Source organism: Natator depressus, chromosome 2, assembly GCF_965152275.1.
Source record: "Natator depressus isolate rNatDep1 chromosome 2, rNatDep2.hap1, whole genome shotgun sequence".
Classification (NCBI taxonomy): domain Eukaryota; kingdom Metazoa; phylum Chordata; order Testudines; family Cheloniidae; genus Natator; species Natator depressus.
In genome coordinates this window covers 186,845,204-186,863,898 of record NC_134235.1, presented here as the reverse complement: position 1 = coordinate 186,863,898, position 18,695 = coordinate 186,845,204, and the positions used below count along the sequence as shown (strand labels likewise).

At 46.5% G+C, this 18,695-nt stretch overlaps 1 protein-coding gene across 7 annotated transcripts in view; it reads left to right on the top strand.

Annotated features, from left to right (window-relative positions):
- NEK11 (NIMA related kinase 11) overlaps nt 1–18,695 on the top strand; it is a 155,790-nt gene that overhangs the window by 116,206 nt on the left and 20,889 nt on the right. For 5 of the 7 annotated variants that reach the window (XR_012638255.1, XM_074945572.1, XM_074945571.1 and 2 more), the window contains one exon: nt 9,090–9,186. Coding sequence is in view for 5 of the 7 variants with exons in the window: in XM_074945572.1 (XP_074801673.1) it covers nt 9,090–9,186 (97 nt within the window). In the remaining 2 variants the exon portion in view is untranslated. Of the gene's footprint in view, nt 1–9,089; nt 9,187–10,307; nt 10,439–18,695 lie in introns of those variants that run through there. The other 2 variants (XR_012638256.1, XM_074945573.1) reach the window with 2 other exon arrangements.

Below are 18,695 nucleotides of genomic sequence, written 5' to 3'. Positions count from 1 at the left end.
GAAGATTTTAAAATAAAAATATATAAAATTTTTCTCTGGCAATTTTTTGTATGAGGTACCATTCCTTATATTACAGTTTCCTGTATTACATATTGTAACACATAAATAAAGCCTTTCACTGAAGTTAGAAAGTGGGATGTGAAAAATCAGGATCCACTTCAGTAAGATCTCTGATGCTCTGAGCAGCTACTAAGTACCATACTTGTCAAGAGTATTCAGAAGTATGCTGGAAGTATTCATACCAGAGTTAATATGTTTGTGTCACTGACACACTAATTAGAAATGGGATCCATGGCCTCCGCTCTTCTCACCACCATTTTCATTCTGTGAATTCTCTTCATTTGAATGTGGTCCCAGACTCCATATGACTTTCGCAAAGCAGAATACCTAGTTCACACAGTCATGTGGTAACTTGCACACGACATGGCATTTACAGATTTGGCATGGATTTAATTTAATTAAACAAGAACCATGTGAAATTAAAGGGCTGTTCTAAAGTGCTATGAATTGTACAGAAATATTGGGAACTGATGCAGATTTTGTGCAGGTCAGAATCTACTGGGACACTTCCATTTTTAAAGCTATCATGAACCAAAAATTTGCAGTTTCACATAGCTCTGTGGAGGTCTAACTAGCACATACCACCTTAAGTCAATAGAGGCAATGTTACTGGTGATGCATTAAGTATGCAATCTATTTTTCAGCGTATAAGTGGCTGTGAGTAGGGTTTTTTCAGTGTAAAAACTCACTTTTAGTTTCAAAGGATGAAATTCTGACCCTTTTAAAGTCCGATTGACTTCATTGGGAATAAAGGGTTTTTACTGGGTCATTATGATTATACTAACAATTCAGTATAGTCCACTATTCGTTTTGGGTTGCCTGTACAGCTGCATACAGAGTAAGTTTTGCATCAGACAGGACAGGGATGGAATCCTCTCTCCATGCTGTTTATATATAATTAAAAAAAAAAAGCTAAAAAATTGGAGAGGTCTCAGAAGAAAGCCACAGGAATGAATTAAAATTTGGAAATGAAAGACCTAAGGAGTTCAGTCTGTTTAGTTTATAGAAGGAGAAGGTTAGAGGAAATTTGATCACTTTGTATTAGTAGCTGCAAAGGGCAAAGATATTTGATACTGGAGGGCTCTTTAATCTAGCAGGTAAGAGTATAACAAGATCCAATGGCTGGAAGTTGAAGCTAGAAAAATTCAAACTGAAAATAAGATGCAAATTTTTCAGTGAGAGTAATTAGCCATTGGGACAACTTACTGAAAGATGTGATAGATTCTCTATCACATGAAGTCTTTAAGCTTGGCTGTCTACAAGATATGCTCTAGCTCAACCACAAATTATTGAGCTGGAGGTAGGAATAGCTGTGTGAACTTCTCTGGCCCATGTTATGAAAGAGCTAATCACAATTGTCCCTTCAGGCCTTAAAATCTGTGAATAGATGTGGACCACAGGATCTGTTGCTGTGGAAATCCTCCAGTCCTTCGCCATCCGGTGGAGCCAGGGGAAGGAGGGGGAATGCTGGGGCCATAGAGGCTGCTGCTTGGTTACTTGAAGGCAGGAGAGGGTCTTCCCCCATTTTCCCTCTCCAGATGTCCCCAGCAATCAGGCTAGCTAGCTGGGCTGGATGCTGGGGAGGTCATTTGCCCCTAAAATAAACTTAGAAAGCTGTCATCTTATAGTTTTGAAATGTCTGTACTCTGAATAGTTTATTTTAAATTATCTGAAGAATCAATAGAGATTTCATTGTGTTAAATAAGTGTGCAATGATTGGCTATTCTCCTTTAGATAGTGGCCAAATAACTATCATTTAATGCTGATTTATGGGTGGATTACTCCTGGGGGAATTCTGCACCGCTGCGCATGCACAGAATTTGTATTCCCTGCAGATTGCTTTCCCATCAGAAAGTCATTTTTCTGGAGGGAAGCAAAGAAAAGGGAAGCCACAAGAACAGTCATGCGCCCCTCCCCAGCAGTATGTTTCAGGTGCCCAGGGCAGCTGTTAGAGAGGTAAATCACTGTGGGGCAGGAGGTGGGACTGGGGAAGACCTGGCTGGTGGCTCCTACCCTGTGCTCGGCTCAGTTGCTGTCAGACCCAACCCCAGATTTCTCCCCTGGCTGTGGGAAGCGCTGCAAACTCACTCCCTCCCCTACGCTTCCTGCACCCATCACTCCTCAGCTATAGGGGGAGGGATCACTGTACAGGGAGCTGCTCCCCAATCTGCCCAACCCCTGTGCATCCAGACCCCCTCATACCAGACCTTCATGCCAAGCCTCATGTCCCCCTGCACCCAGAACCCCCAGGGCGAGCCCCACTCCCACTGCAGCTGGACCACCCTGATGAGCCACCCTCACCCAGATCCCCACCCTATGGAGCTTCAACCAGCTGCACCTGGATCCCCACTCCCCCAGTACCTGGATGCCACACTGAGCCGCCCCCTGACTCAGACCCTCTCTGCTGAGTTCTAGCCCCACCACACCCAGACCTCCTCCACTGAACCCAAACCATATTCACCTGAACCCCCCCTGCAGAGTCCCATTACCGTTGCACCCAGAACCCCCCCCAAAAGCCCCTGTGCATCCAGATCCCCCCCCCCACATCCAGATCACCCACTGAGCTGCTCACACTCAGATTGGTTTGAGAGGTTCTGTGTGGGGCACACCTGGATCCCCCGACACTGAGCCCCTCCACATTTGGATCCTGCCTTCCTGAGCCTGCCTGCCTGCCCACACCTGGTGCACCTGGCATGGAGGAACAGGGCCCTGGGGTGTTTTTGGGGCCAGCCCGGTCCTTGCACTCTGTCAGGATTGGGTGCAACCTCACCACTGGGTCTGTGCCCTGGGGGGGAGCTGCACAGTGATCTCCCACCTCTGTGCAGCCAGTGGCCTGTGCTCTCCAATGCCATACTGGAACCTCCACATTTATTTGAAAAAATTTGCAGAATTTTAAAATATTGTGCACAGATTTTTTATTTTTTTGGCACAGAATTTTTAATTTTTTTGAGCAGAATGCCCTCAGGAGTAGTGAATAAACTGATCTGAACTAGATGCAAAATAGCGTGTGACTGCTTACAGAAAAATACCTCTGATGAAATAAATACCTTCTTTGAGGCCGGTGTTACCGAGCACCCTTGGAAAAGTCTGTGAGGATTGTTACACTAGCAGTACAAAAAGCTCTTCACCAACCTTAACTGAAACCCCATATTTAATTATAAGAGCCCCTTCCCAGGATACTCCAGCCTGATGCCCTTGCATCAGCTATACAATACCCATAAGATGTTGTTTAGTGGAGGGGAAGATATTAGTTTGTGTTTTGAGACCAAGTTTTGTTTGGCCACTTGCCAACATGGAGAGAAGGCAAAGTAAGAATGGTTTATTTAGCATGAGTTCCCAGAAAGTCAAGAAGGATGTCTTTAATAAAGAAATGTCAGAGCAGAAGAAGCAAAAGTATTGGAGCAATAAATATGCCAGGACACTACTACAAGGAGAATATACTAGCTTCTTACCACAATGGTCTACCCTGCAATATTACTATTCGCTAGAATTTATCAGGCTGCCAGGCTTAATACGACTTTGTCTTAAGAAAAGTACCATTTGCGCCTTCTTTTTAAGCCACAGGTAGTCAGGACATCAGTTTTATCTCATATTTGAAATGTAGCAACAGCACTGAGGCCCGAAGCGTCATACTAGGGCCTTAGTACAATACTGATTGAGAGCGAACAATGCCACCTACCAAGTCATCAGCATCATTTTGTGAGGCACCTGCAAAGTACTGACCACTCCAACATTTCCTAGGCTTGGTCTACACTAGCAACTCATGTCAGCAGAACTACGTCACTCAGGGGTATGCAAAATCCACACCCCGGAGCGACTCAGTTATACTGACCTAAACTCCTGGTGTAGACACCACTATGTTGATGGGAGGGCTTTTCCCAGCGGCATAGCTACCACCTCTTGGGGAGGTGGGTTAACTGCACTGATGGGAGAAGCGCTTCTGTCAGCAAAGGAAGCGTCTTCACTGAAGCGCTACGGCAGTACAGCTGCACCCTGTGCCTCCGCAGCCTTTTAAATGTAGCCAGGCCCTCAGTTTAAGGGCATGGCTACACTTGCAGATGTAGAGCGCTGTGAGTTAAACCCGCCTTCCGAGAGCGCAGGAGGGAAAGCGCTGCAGTCTGTCCACACTGACAGGAACAAGCGCACTGGCGTGGCCACCTTTGTGGCACTTGCAGCGGCATTTGGGAGCGGTGCATTATGGGCAGCTATCCCACAGAGCCCCTCTTCCCATTCTGGCGCTGTGGCTTGTGGGAAGGGGGCAGAGGGTGCGGGGCATTCTGGGTCCTGTCCCCTGTCCCAATGCCTTGTGATGCATCGGTTCACATCCCAGCAATCCCTGTGCTTCCATCCACATTTGGTGTCATCTTTCAACGTTTTTTGTACTGCGCACTCTGTCTTTCCTTTCCATCTGCGGGAATGGAGCCCGAACTGCTGAGGAGTATGCTGACGAGTCTCGTTTGGCAGTCAAGTTATTCCTTTTGATCCAAAGTGACAGTGAGGGCTCCGACGATATCGACTCGAGTAACGCCTATGACACGAGTTTGCTTGTGGCATTCACGGACATGCTCACCACGGTGGAACGCCACTTTTGGGGTCGGGAAACAAGCACTGAGTGTTGGGATCACATCGTCATGCACGTCTGGGATAACGAGCAGTGGCTGCAGAACTTTCGGATGAGAAAAGCCACTTTCATGGGACTGTGTGAGGAGCTCGCCCCCACCCTGTGGCGCAAGGCCACGAGGTTGAGAGCTGCCCTGATGGTGGAGAAGCGGGTGGCTATTGCAATCTGGAAGCTGGCAACTCCAGACAGCTACCGATCAGTGGCTAACCAGTTTGGAGGGGGGAAGTCGACCGTTGGAATCATGTTGATGCAAGTTTGCCGGGCTTGAATGCTGCATTACTTCATGCAACATGTCTTCCTTGCGTCTACGTGGCCTCTTTCTGATTTTTTGGAGTCTGTCGGCCGGTGATAACACAGAAAGATGAGATCTCAAGGTTGTATCTGTAAAGGCAAAATGCAACACTTAACAGAGGCAGCATTGTTCACGCCAGACAGAGCAATGATTCCCCCGCACTTAAGGGCAAGCACAGTCTACACAATAGTATAATTTGCCCGTCCCAAAGCGAGCACACATAACCCACGGGAGCCCCAAAATGGTGATTAAGCACAGGGTCAAGCATGACTGATTGTTTCACGGCTGTACTGTCCTCTGGGTTTCTGTGCCTTGGGAGAGCCAACAGTGGCAGGGGGCCCCAATACTGAACACTGTCCCCACATTTTCCACAGGAGTTCGTCCTGGAAGATATCTCGCTGCTGAGGATGACCTGGGAAGCAAGAGAGGGTCTTCTACTGCAATGCGGTTTCCGCCCTGGCCTATATGCAGCTTGCCTGTGTGCAGCAATGGTCCCCCCGCCCCTCAGGGCACAGTGGCGCGGACAAGTTAGGCTTACTGGGACAAGGACCACAGTGGCTCTCCCGAGAAACCTGCACAAGCGCATTGCCCAAGTTCTGGATGAGCCCTTTGAAGAGATCACTGAGGCCGATTACCGCGATACGAGAGAGCACATAGACACCCTATTCTACATCTAGGCATGCATGCAGCCCTAACCGTCCTCGCCCCACGAGCCCACACCGAATAACTTCCTTCCCAAAATAAAAGCTACTTACCGGGAACCTCCTCTGGTGTTTGTCCTTCCCCAAGCACCGGCCGCCACGACTCGCTACCTTCATTCTGGCTTGAGAACAGCTCCTGGCTGCATGCATCTAGGGATTCTGGGGTGTCTTCCTCCGCCTCAGCACCCTCGCTCCCGCTTTGCTCCTCCTCCTGCCTTGTTGAACTGGCCTGTGAAGGGTACTAGGAGTGGAGGTGGGGTCGCCCCCAAGTATCAAATCCAGCTCTTTGTAGAAACGGCAGGTCGTGGGGGCAGCACTGGAGCGGCTGTTTGCCTCGCGGGCTTTGCGGAAGGCATTCCACAGCTCCTTCACTTTAACCCTGCACTGCACTGCATCCCGGTTATGGCCCCTTTCCATCATGTCCCTTGATATGTGCCCGAAGGTATCGTAATTCCTACGGCTGGAGTGCAGCTGGGACTGGACAGCTTCCTCCCCCCAGACACTGATGAGGTCCAGCACCTCGCCATTGCTCCATACTGGGGATCGCATGGTGGCATGGTCACCTGGAAAGATGCGCTGAGAGCACTCCACGCCTGGCTGAGCAAACAGGAAGGGGATTTTCAAAATTCCCAGAGAATTTAAAGGGTGGGTCTGATGGTTGGTCACCTGAGGGCAGGGCAGTAGAGTTCAAAGTGATGACCAGAGTGGCTAGAACAGGCATTGTGGGACACTTCTGGAGGCCGATCAGAGCACATTAATAGAACAGGGCATCCACAGTGGCACCTCAGCGCTCCAGCGGAGGCGCATCGACCGTTATTCCACTCGCCGAGGTGGAGGTACCAGGAGCAGACCAGCCGCGGAGTCAGAGCGCTCTACGTGCCTTGCCAGTGTGGACGGGTAGTGAGCTAGTGCACCCAGGGCTCCTTTAATGCGCTGTAACTCGCAAGTGTAGCCAAGCCCCAAGAGATTGAATGATAACACAGTTGAAGTTGATAAGGGGCTTCTGTACACAGAGACATTCAGGGAAATTAATCTGCATTAACTAAAGGTGTAAATTAAAAGTGGATTAGTTAAATTGCATTACGCCCCTGTGAGGACGCTCTCATTCACAATTAAAATAACCTTAATTCAGTTTAGTTTGATTCAGTTGGGCATTGAATTTCACTAAACTGAATTAAGGTCACTTTAATTCTTAATGAGAGTGTTCACACAGAGTTTAATCCAGTGTATCAAATATACTTTAAACTCACACCTTTAGTTTATTCGAATCAGCTTTCCTCAATGTCTCCCTGTTGATAAACCCATTCATACACATGTTTGCATCATGCTTGACCAAGTTACTAGAAGAGTGTTTACATAGTTTTGCCCTGAAATTGAACCGCTACAAGCATAGAAACTTAGAGTGATATTTTTTTAACTAGCTGCGGTGTAAATTAATTGTTGAGAAGAACCGAGCAAGTCATTTCTCACCATTTTAACTATAAGCACATAGACAAAACCTTGGGTACATAGTAATATTTAGGCACCAGACAAGTAGCTTGGGCTACTGAATGCAACTTCGCCTATCTGGTAAATGGCCTTCGATAGTCTGTATTTCACCATCACCAGTGATTGTCTTAGTTTTCAGTGAAGGGTAGCTGACATTTTCTAAACCTGGAGGCTTGTGAGCTGTAACCTCACTTATAAAACATATCTCACTACTCCCACTCGTCTTATCCTCCCTCACTTCAATAACAACATGATTTTAGTGGCCAGTATCTCAAAAACTGCAAGAAACAAGGCTGGGCACCATCTGAATGCTCGTAATCCTATCGTTCAATGGTAAAGCATCAATTATTAATGCTCGTGTCTTGTGAGTATAACGGCTGCTAATATATTATAACTGAAGTGAAAGTAAAGAAGAACTGGATTTTAAAGCATGGGTGTTGTGTAATTGATTCCCCCCTCCCCCCCGGCTATTATTTTGGTTGCCATTGTATAGTAGTTACATAAAACCTCTCAGTTTCACAGAACATGTAGACATATTAATATTAATCCTGTGGCTGCTGTTTCCTTCTGCCTTCAAAGTCTGAGGGCTTGTCTACACTAACATTTAGTTCCTGGCAAGCTGGGGTGTGAATCTTGCCCGCTATGGTCTAACTGTTCATGTGCACCCTGTGCATTAACAGTCCTGCTAATGCACTTTGGTCTAGGCCTGTTTCAAAGAGAACTAGATCAAAACACTGTACTATGTATCAGCAGGGTGCCCATGGCAGGCTAGTGAGGGTAGATTCACTCCCAGCTTGCTGCGGTCTAATTGTTTGTGTAGACAAGACCTGAGACACCAGTTGAAACCCAGGCTGCTACTGACATCATAAGGATTTCCTCTTTCCAGATACAGGGGGAGCTATAGCAACCCCACAGCATTTCTGACTCTATGGGACAAAATTGCTTGATTGTCATGCTCCGTTATATAGAGAGCACAGGTCTAAGCTTGAAAGGCATAAAAAAGACCACGGGTCAAAGTGTGGCTGGCCATTCATGGGTGAGGGAGAAGTAAAGGGGTCTGCTAGTGTACCTAGGCAAGAGAGAGCCATTATTTGGAGGGGGTTGAACAGCCTGAAGCTCTAGCAGCCCCAAGAGGTGTATTTGGGTTAAGTAGAGGTGGCTCCATGGTCTCTCCTCTTCTGCACGTCGGACACTGTCAGGGGGCTGCTGGCTATATTTTATTAAAGATGCTTCAAGAGCTGCAGCCCTGCACCTTCCTCCATACCCCAGAAGGTATTATGCCTTGCTTTGTCATAACAACCTCTTCATAGCAGTCAGGCAGCCTTCCTCTTACCCATCACCCTGAGCAGCGCTGTCTCTTGACCATTTCTAAAAGGGCTGGAACTAGTCTTATTCTGACACTGGCTCTTTCAGCTACACTCCTAAAATCACTGGGGAGCTCACAGTGCAGTAGATAAATGGTGAATACTGTGGAAATCCCTTCACCTACAACAGCAGAAGTCTGATGTTGTAAGCACAACACTGAAACCTTAGTACACGATCAAGCCAAAGGAGGAACTTGGCTGTCAGAAGGATCTTGTTCCTATAAATAAATACAAGGAAAGTGAACAAAACAGAAAACGAGTCTAAGTAGATTTCTTTTTGTTGAATAGTTTCTCCGTCCCAGTTTTTTCCCATGTGAAAGACCTTTTTGTGTAATACAATGGTTGGATGACAGTTATTGTAAACTGTAAATCTGCTTATCCCTCTGAACTGAGTTGTCTCAATGTGCATATAATAATCTAATTTATCTTTAATACAGCAATACCGTGTGACAAAGGTGAATTATCTTCCGTTTTCTGATTGCCCTTGAATATTGTCCTGAATCTGCAGCACTACTGATGAGATAAAGGTGAATAAGGTTGAGTGTCTGTGCATTGATTTGTAGGTTCTGGGACTGTCACCAGCGTGGCTCCAGTAGTGCCCCAGGGATCGAGAGCAATCAACAACACCATGGCTGAGACCAAGCTGAAACGCATGAGGGAGTAAGTAGCTCGTATCTGTCTATGAAAGCAATACTTGGACCAAGTTGAAATGCATGAGGGAGTAAGTAGCATATATATCTATGAAAGCAATACTTAGACCAAGTTGACAGTTTTGAATGACGACAGGATAAAGGGGGGGGGGAAGAGAGATTAGAAAAGAGAGATTGTGAAATGGATCCCAGAATGTTCATTACAACGGAACGCTCGTCTGCACCAGTTGAGGGAAGGCTTAACCGTTGCTTCTGAACGGTTCCCCTGTAATCGGCACAATCCCTGTCAGCCTTTCCAGGAGCGTACTGTGTCTTCATAGCTTTCTGTGTTGTTCTGAACTTCCCCTTTTTTATCATCTCAACACAAACCCCATAAATCAGCGGCAGATGTTCATGTTGTGTTCTTTCCCTCACCTGCCCTTTGGCCTTTATTCCGTCATTCCTGCAAAGGATTTTTTCCGATGGTCTTGTACCAGTTAAATAAGAATAGTAGTGCTGTAAGCTGGGATTTTCAAAGAAGACTAAGGAAGATAGGCATCAAACTCCCATTGAAACTCCATTAGGCTCCTTTGAAAATGGCTCCTTTGAAAATCTCAGCTGTAATAAATAATTATTTCACTTCCTTAATAGAACAGAGATCTGTAGCTTCCCTTCTAATTATATATATATTAATACAGCTCATGCCTATTACAGTAATTACAGAGTATTATTATAGTAACTATGTCAGGTTTACTGTACTTCTAGCTAGATAATGACCTATTAGTTATGATGCTCTATCAGAACTGAAGTACAGTGTTACAACATTTCAGCTGATCTTAAATTGTGAGTTCTTCCAGACAAGGACACTGTTTTCCTGTGTGTGCGGACAGTGCCTAGCACATTCCGGGTGTTACCAAAATACAAATAATAAACACAAATTATTAGCAATAGTAACTTAATTGAAACCTCTACAGAAAAAGAACCCAACATTATAGCACTGATGCACTACTCAAAACACTCTGCTACACTAAAATGCCCAGTAGAGATGGGCCCAAGAGAAGTAGCTACCAAATATCTGTCTTACTGATGGTCACCCTGAACCAGCTGAGGCTATTCCGTTTTACAGAAGTCCTAAATGTACCATCTCCCTAGGATTTCACTTCCTGGATTGGCCATAGCACTGAGGTCACGCAGCATTGGCCAATCTGATTCTTGTCAGTACCACTTTCATGGAGAGCACTTTTGAAAGAGACACTGTGCGTCATGTGCCCAGTGGTTCAGAGGTGAGTTTGGTTACACAAAATACCCAATAACCTTGCAGCTTTCACCCTGCAGGCAAATGGAGTTACAGGATAAATCTGCACCATTAAAGACATCTTTATATGTCTTTAGACGTCTTTCATTTCCAGCTGAAAAAAATAGAGTTCTGCCAAATTACTCTCTGTGCAGGACACCAGACAAAACTTACAGCTTGTAGACCAGGTTTTCATTATCTGTGCTGCTTGCTGGGGTCAGCTTTTGGACCATGGTCTTGCTAAGCTATTTAAAAATAAAGTTGCATTTTCCAACAAACAATGTTTGTCAGTTTCCATGGGCTGCTGAGCCAGACCATGTGTAATGTAAATTATTTCTTGGCACCCAGAAACTTGTAGGATGGGCTCCTTATGTAAGTTAAAAATCATGACAAAAATGTTAGGAGAGTGCTAGGCTATACTAGCTTGAAAACATGTCCCAGAAATATTTTAATAAATAAACATATTTTGGTGAAAACCCTGGTTTAACATGTTGAGAATGATGGGTTTTTTTTTTTTTACACTGTGGTCCCTTTATGCTTTTTTAGTTTTTTGTAAACTAAAACTTAAACTTGTAAAACTTTCTTTTTAGTTTTTCGTAAACTAAAATCAGAACCTATTTTTGTAAGTCAAAGTAACCACTTAATTATGTAAGCATGCACAGAGTTTGTCTGTGGTTAGAGCGCTCTAGGGCCCTTTGTCCATCGTATGCTGTGCACCATGCCACTGTCCGAACATGCAAAGGTGAGGCAGTGTGTTAATTGCAAGAAAATGGGGCTGGAAGTTGAGGTGGAAGAAAAAGGCTGATAAGCAGCACATACGCAAACACACACCCCCGGGGATCACAGCAACCTCCCGTGTGTGAACAGTGCATGCTTAGAGTACTGTCATGGGGGCATACAAAGCAGGGTGGGTGAATAGGGGTGTGTGTCTGGCCAGGAGGGGACCATAAAGTATCAGCTGTTCAGTGCTCCCCTAAAAAACCCCAGCACATCATGCATTGCAAATCTGTGCAAGTCAATGCTGCTTAGAGCAAGATTAATATAGTTCAGAGTTATGTTGTTCAGTTTCAGTCAGAAAATTGCAACTCTACAAACCTTACTGTAGGGCCCTCCGGTTGACAGGCTCCAATAAAAGAGAGAGATCGTATATTTTGCTATCATAAAATCTCAGTCGGTCAAGAGTGCTCTTTGGGACATAGCAGGTAAGATCAATAAGGATGGAATGGAAGTGCGGTGGAATCCTTGTAACTGGTACATTTTTATGGAACCAGAAGCATGCCAATTAATGATTGTTCCCATTATCTACTTTGTGCTGAGAGATACTCTTTTATTTTATGAAGTGCTTTAAAGGTAAGCATTGTACACGACAAACACTACAAATTACATTAATGAAAGAAACGCATTTAGTCAACAGAGGGTGAAACAGCAAAAAGCGTGTGGTGGCAAATGTTAATTGACATCTGTAAATAATGTGAATGGGGTTGCAGACAACAGCAGGCAGGACAGTCAGTCGAATAGATGTCATGTATTCATTGTTTGGAGTCATTACTAAGTATTTCTGTGACTCCGTCCCCTGGCAGTGCATAGACATGTAGTTTATCAGGGTACTAATATAAGCAGATTCGGCTCTATCGGTGCACAGGGATTTTTGTAGTGTATTCATAATTAGAGGATGTCAGGAGATGGTGCTAAAAGAACATCTTACAGGAATGTAGAATGAGATCATTGAGCTTTTTGAATATAATAACTCAGATACCCAGCTGCAGTTTGCCATATTTAGGGAAACTAATTTCCTTCTCTGAGTGATTGGCTACATGGATTCAACTCATGGTGCGCATGCATCCCAGACACTTAAGATTGGGACCTTTTGGTCAGCAGTGTCTGTTGAGGCCACACCTGCACCCTCAATGGTCTTGCATCACCCCTCGAAAGGACTCGAAGGACAGAGTGGAGCTAACTGTTCCTTAGTACCTTCTTACCGCCATGGCAATGACACAGAACAGAGAGAGCCGTGTCACTGTCTCTTGCACTTGTGCTCATTAAAATGAATTTGTTGGTATATAGTCACCCTAGCAGTGTTGTTCGTAGTTAGTTAGGATAATAGTTTTATTAGGTTTTACTTTAAGTGAACTTTTTTTCTAATGTTTGTTTACCTGGAAGTGGGTGGGCAGCTTCATGGTTCAATGAAAATCTCCTGGGTCTCAGTGTTGTTCATCTTGTAAGGCAGCTATACCCCTCACTGATGGACACTCAGAATGTTTGTTTGGTATCAGTGAGGGGCATATTGCTGAGAAAGGTTCTGTTTGTCATTCATTCTTCAAACAAACTTTATTAGTGAAGGATTCTTTTTTAAAAATATTTATTTATTTATTTTTGGACAAATCAATGAGACCTGCTTCAGATCCAGGCTAACAAACCCCTTCTGGCTCTGAGTAATCCGCCACTGAAAATGCCCCAGCAGGCACCTGCTCTGGGCTAACCTCCAGGGCTCCTGCTTCCTCACTAAAGCATTCCTCAGATGCTCCTCCCATCAAGTCTTTGGGCTTATCTTCACTACCGAGGTAAATCAACCTAAGTTACGCTACTCCAGCTACATGAATAACGTAGCTGAAGTCGACGTAGCTTATGGTGATTTACCCCGGTGTCTTCACTGAGCTGCAGTGATGGGAGACGCCCTCCGGTCGACTTACCTTACTCCTCTCAGAGAGGTGGAGTACCGGGGTCGACCAGAAAGCGCTCTGCCATCAGTTTAGTGGGTCTTCACTAGACCTGCTAAATTGACATCTGCTGCATCGATTGTAACAGTCCCACGTAGTGAAGATAAGCCCTTCCTCTGCAGCCAAAAGTAATAGGACGCAGCACTGTTCCTCTAAGGAGCACAGGTAGAGCTGTCCCTAGGGTACAGCAAATCAGGGTGACCTCCCCAGGCACCATGCTTTTGGGGGCCCCGTGCTTCGTGAGGAGGCAGGCAGGGAGGTGAGGCGGGGGGCGGGCAGGCAGGGAGGCAATTGAAATACCATCATCCCCCTCCCCCTAGTGCCTGCTGGTGGGCCCTGCCAATCAGCGCCTCCTCCTCCCTCCCAGCACCTTCTGCCGATCATCTGTTTTGCTGCGATTGGAGGTGCTGGGGGGGGGGAAGAGGAGCGAGGGCACAGCGTGCTCGGGGGAAGGGGCAGAACTGGGCGGGGAAGAAGCGGGGTGGGGGCAGGAAGAGGCAGAATGGGGGCGGAGCAGGGGTGGGGAGAGGTGGAGTGGGTGCGGGTCCTGGGCAGAGCTGGCGGGGAGCACTCCCTGGCAGATAGAAACTCGGCGCCTATGTCCTGGGCCCCGCATCCCCCTAGGGATGGCCCTGAGCACAGGTGCAGGTCTCCATCCCAGGGACCTAGCAAAAAAAGAGGAAAACATCTCCTCTTCCCACTTTAAATGAAGGTAGCTCAAGGCCTGACTTAGGCCCCTCTGGCACCCATAGTGATGCCAATCCCATGCTTCAGTACCATCTAAACATCAGTCACAAGCTGCCTTTGGTACAGAGTCTGCACTGCCCCCGTGTTCTCAGTGCTGGCAGTGGGATGCCAATTCCTTTGGTATTGTCCACATCGGCACCTTTTCCAATTTGTTACTCTTGATACTCAGAAGTTTATAGCACTGGGCGGTTTAACTGTTTCAGCCCTGCTGGAGTCCCCTTTATTGTTTTTCACAGTGAAGATATCTTCAGTGGGGGTGGAGGTGAAGGGGGAGCAATCAACAAAGTCTTTTGTCGTGTGATGTTCCACAATAGTTCATCTGGTGTTGAGACGTGCAAGAGAATTCCTCCCAACAGCTGAATTTGCAACTCAAAGCAGAAGAGGGAAGAACAAAAAGTCCTAGAAAGGAGGAACTGTATCTTTTATGCTGGTTGGACTCTGAGGGGGCAAGGATTACTAAGCATAAGCAAAAGATCCCCAGTGCTTGCCAGGGTTAGCCCTAAAGAACACCTAGAACTTGCTTACTATAGAAGCTTCTATTAGTTTTGGAAAATTAAAATTGGAACTCATTTGTGTGTATGTCTTTACTTGCTTTAACCTTGTAAATGGCTCTCTTATTTCCTTTTCCTAGTTAATACATCTTTAGATAGTTTATTATAGGATTGGCTACAAGTGTTGTCCTTCGCATGAGATCTAAGGTGCAATTGACCTGGGATAAGTGACTGGTCCTTTGGGACTGGGAATAACTTGAATATTATTGTGATTTTTGATGTAAGGGACCATCTGTCACATAAGCAAGTTTACCTGGGTGGCAACACAGACTGGAGTACCCAAGAGGACTGTCTGTGGCTCCATGTTAAGGCTGTTATAGTGCTTGAGGAGTTTACACTTGATACTTGGTTGCTGAAATCTAAGTATAGAACACACAATCCATTTGGATTTTGTGCCCCGCTTCTTAACAGTCTGCCCTGAGGTTGGTACCCATGCTCTTGAACTACTACAGGACAGCTTGACAACCAGCCATACCAAAGACCCTCCAAACTGCCTAGAGACAAACAGAAGTTTCATTGGAGAAGGCCGCCGTCTTCTTCTACTGGGACTTCAATGAGACAGACACCAGCTTCAAAACAGTTTGGTGGTTGTGCTGAGAGTTGTTGGGAATGCCATTAGGAGATCAGTCGATTTATTTTGGGGGAGGTTGGAACAGCATTACCACTGACCAGTGGGTCCTCGAGAACACTGAAACAGGCTATTCAATTCAGTTTCAAGCAATTCCTACTCACCACCTACATTTCCCATCCCTTTTCAGGGACTATCTTCTTGAGAGACTGTTGCAACAAAAGGTGGAATCCCTCCACACTCTTCGAGCAATAGAAGAAGTTCCTCATCTGGTCAGTGGGAAGGGGTTTTATTTCCTTTACTTTCCAAAGAGAATAGGATGCTGGTGCCCTGTTCTGGACAGCAGAGAATTCAGCACCATTGTTCACAGTTCAAGTTCGGAATGGTGAGTCTGGCATCAGTAATCCCTATTTTAGATCCTGAAGACTGGCTTGCAGCTCTCCACCTCCAGGATGCATATTTCAATGTATCAATCCATCCTACTCACAGAAGATACTTAAGATGTGCAGAGGGGACTTCACATGCCCTGTCCAGAGTACTGTCAACAGCCCCAAGAGTTTTCACAAAAGGTCTGGCTGTCATAGCAGCACATTTTAGGAAACAAGGCATTCTAGTTTGTCTCTTGATGACTGGCTGATTTGGGGACGCTCTCCTCAGCAAGTCACAGGCAGCATACATTGGCACTCCAGCTCTTCACCACTCCAGGGCTCCCAATCAACAAAGAGAAATCATCACTCCTGCTGATGCAAAAAATAGACTTTGTAGGAGCACTTCCGGACTCTACAATAGCGAGGAGCATATTTACCCTGAAGCAGGTTTGCCCCATTGTCAGACCTCATAAATCAGTTAGCCAAACCCATTGACGATGGTCAGGACTTGTCTAGGAATGTTAGGCTGCGTGACCTTGTGCCTGTGTGGGGCTCAGTAGACTTCACCATAATTGGTTTTTTTTTTTTTGAAAGGGTGGTTGAAGTCCACTCACCACTCAAGCAGACATGACATAGACATGGCAGTTCAAATACCTCAAGAAGTCCTATTATTATTAAATTGGTGAAATTTGCAAGGTTGTTCTATTTTCTCCACCTCTACCAACAAAGATTTTGCCCAAAGTCCTCTCAGAGTTTCATCTGAACCAAAGGATATATTTACCATTTCTCCTCCTAAGCAATATTCTATCCAAGTGTGTGTGGGAGGGGGGAGTCTAGGCGTCACACTTTAGATGTCCCTAGAGTCCTGTCTTTTTATCTGAACAGAACTAAACCCTTTAGGGTCTCACTAAACTTATTTTTTGTTTTTGCTGAAAGAATGAAGGGACAAGCTACATCATCTCAAAGACTGTCCAAATGGATTTCAGATTGGTACCCGTCTAGCTAGACTAGAATCCTCTGCCCAGGCGAGAGCTCACTCTGTCAGAGCACAAGCAGCTTCTGCAGCATTGTTCCCATTGTTGAAATTTGTGAAGCAGCGACCTGAGGTTCAGTACATAAGTTTACTAAATTATTTTCTTTGGTCCTGGCATCTAGATCTGATGCCTGCTTTGGCAGACGCCGAGCGCCAGCCCCTTACACGAGGGCACCTCTTGTGAGTCTCCAAGAGTGGAATACATAAGGACAATCATTCAAAGAGGGATCAGTTACTTTACAGTAACTATTGTTCTCTGAGATGTGTTCTCTCTCTGTGTTCCACAGCTCGCCCTCCTTCCCCACTACTGCTGAGTCTGATAGCACCTGCTTTCTCTGTTGGCGAAGGATCTGAGGGCCAGTTGGTCCTGCTCTGCTCTCTGCTGGGTGGCTGTAAGGGCACTCAGGGCATAGGCATGGCCCCACTGGACACCGCTGGCCAAAAGATTCTGGTCTGGAGTGCATGAGCTGTATGTGCACCAAGAGTGGAACCCATGTGGACAACACATCTCGAAGAACCGCAGTTAGCATAAAGTGCGTAACTGTTCTTTGTTTCGTTTTGAAAAAGATAGGTGATGTGTGCAGCCATGTATCTGGAAGGTTTCTGGGGATATTCTTAAGTGCTTCCCAAGATGTGGTGCAATTATATAACCAAGGGAAAGTTAAGAGGGTTATTCAAGACCAGGATAGGAGGTGACTGGATCACTTTCTATATATGCATCCACAGAGAAGATTTTTTTGATAGGAAAGGTCTCTCTTATGTAGCAGACAAAGTGGCTAGAAGCTGAAGCTAGACAAATTCAGACATACTCTTAATAGTGGTGGTAACTAACCATTGGAATGACTTACCTAGGGATGTGGTGGAGTCTCTGTTATGGTGTCTTTGCATCAAGATTGGGTATCTATCTAAAAGATATGCTCTAGGTCAACCAGAAGTTATGGGCTTGATGCAGGAGTCACCAGGGTTCTAAAGCAGGGGCGGGCAAACTTTTTGGCCTGAGGGCCCCTTCGGGTTTCCAAAATTGTATGGAGGGCGGGTTAGGGGAGGTTGTGCCTCCCCAAACAGGCAGGCATGGCCTGACCCCCGACGCCTATCAGACCCTCCCCTGCTTCTCGCCCCCTGACAGCCCCCCCCAGGACTCCTACCCCATCCAACCCCCTTGTTCTTTGTCCCCTAACAGCTGCCTCAGGACTCCTGCCACATCCACCACGCCCTGCTCCCTGACCGCCCCCGGACCTCCCACCCCGGACTGCCCCCCGCCACCCCATCCAACCACCCCCGCTGCTTCCTGATTGCCCCCTGGGACCTCTGCCCCCATTCAACCTCCCTGTTTCCTGCCCTCTGACCACCCTGACCCCTATCCACACCCCCTTCCCCTGACCACCACCCCGAACTTCCCTGCTCTCTATCCAACCCCCCCTGCTCCCTGCCCCCTTACCACGCTGCCTGGAGCACCGGTGGCTGGCAGCGCTATGGCCGCGCAGCACAGAGCACCGGGTCAGGCCGGGCTCTGCAGCTGCGCTGCCCGAGGAGCTCATAGCTCTGCCACCCAGAGCATTGTGCCAGCGGCGCAGTGAGCTGAGGCTGCGGGGGAGGAGGAACAGCAGGAGAGGGGCCAGGGACTAGCCTCCGGGGCCAGGAGCTCAGGGGCCAGGCAGGAGAGTCCCACAGGCCAGATTTGGCCTGCGGGCCGTAGTTTGCCCACCTCTGGTCTAAAGCCTGCATAATACAAGTCAGTCTGGATGATCAAAATGGTTTTTTCTAGCCTTAAAAGCTATGAATGTCCCATCTTTCTAAGTGGAGGGTAAAGTCTTTAAATCCTAATCTTGTACTTGACTAATCTGGAGCATTAAGGCCAAAAGCAATTTTAAAGCTATGGTGCTGGTGCCTAATGGGGGACAAAGCAGTGGAGATCCCATGCAGAAGAACTGTAACCCCCTATGCGCCACAAAGAAGATCTCCATACAAGGGTTCATGTCTCATTGTGGAAGGGAGTAATGTAGGTGGACAAGGAACAAGACAGCCATTGGCAGCAAAGGCCTTTTGTGGGGGGGTGAGGTGAAAGTGGTCACATTCACTATTCCAACTCTTAAAGTGTTGTAGCATTTGCAGCCCATCTCTGCCAAAGAGCAAGGATTTTGTTCCCCTCAAGCCTTCCCAGTATTATATGCAGGCCTCTCTTCCTTGGACTTTGCTTGCAGGATTGGGATTTGGGCCTTATTGAATATGGCTGGTTTTAGAATAACAGAATATATACAAAAT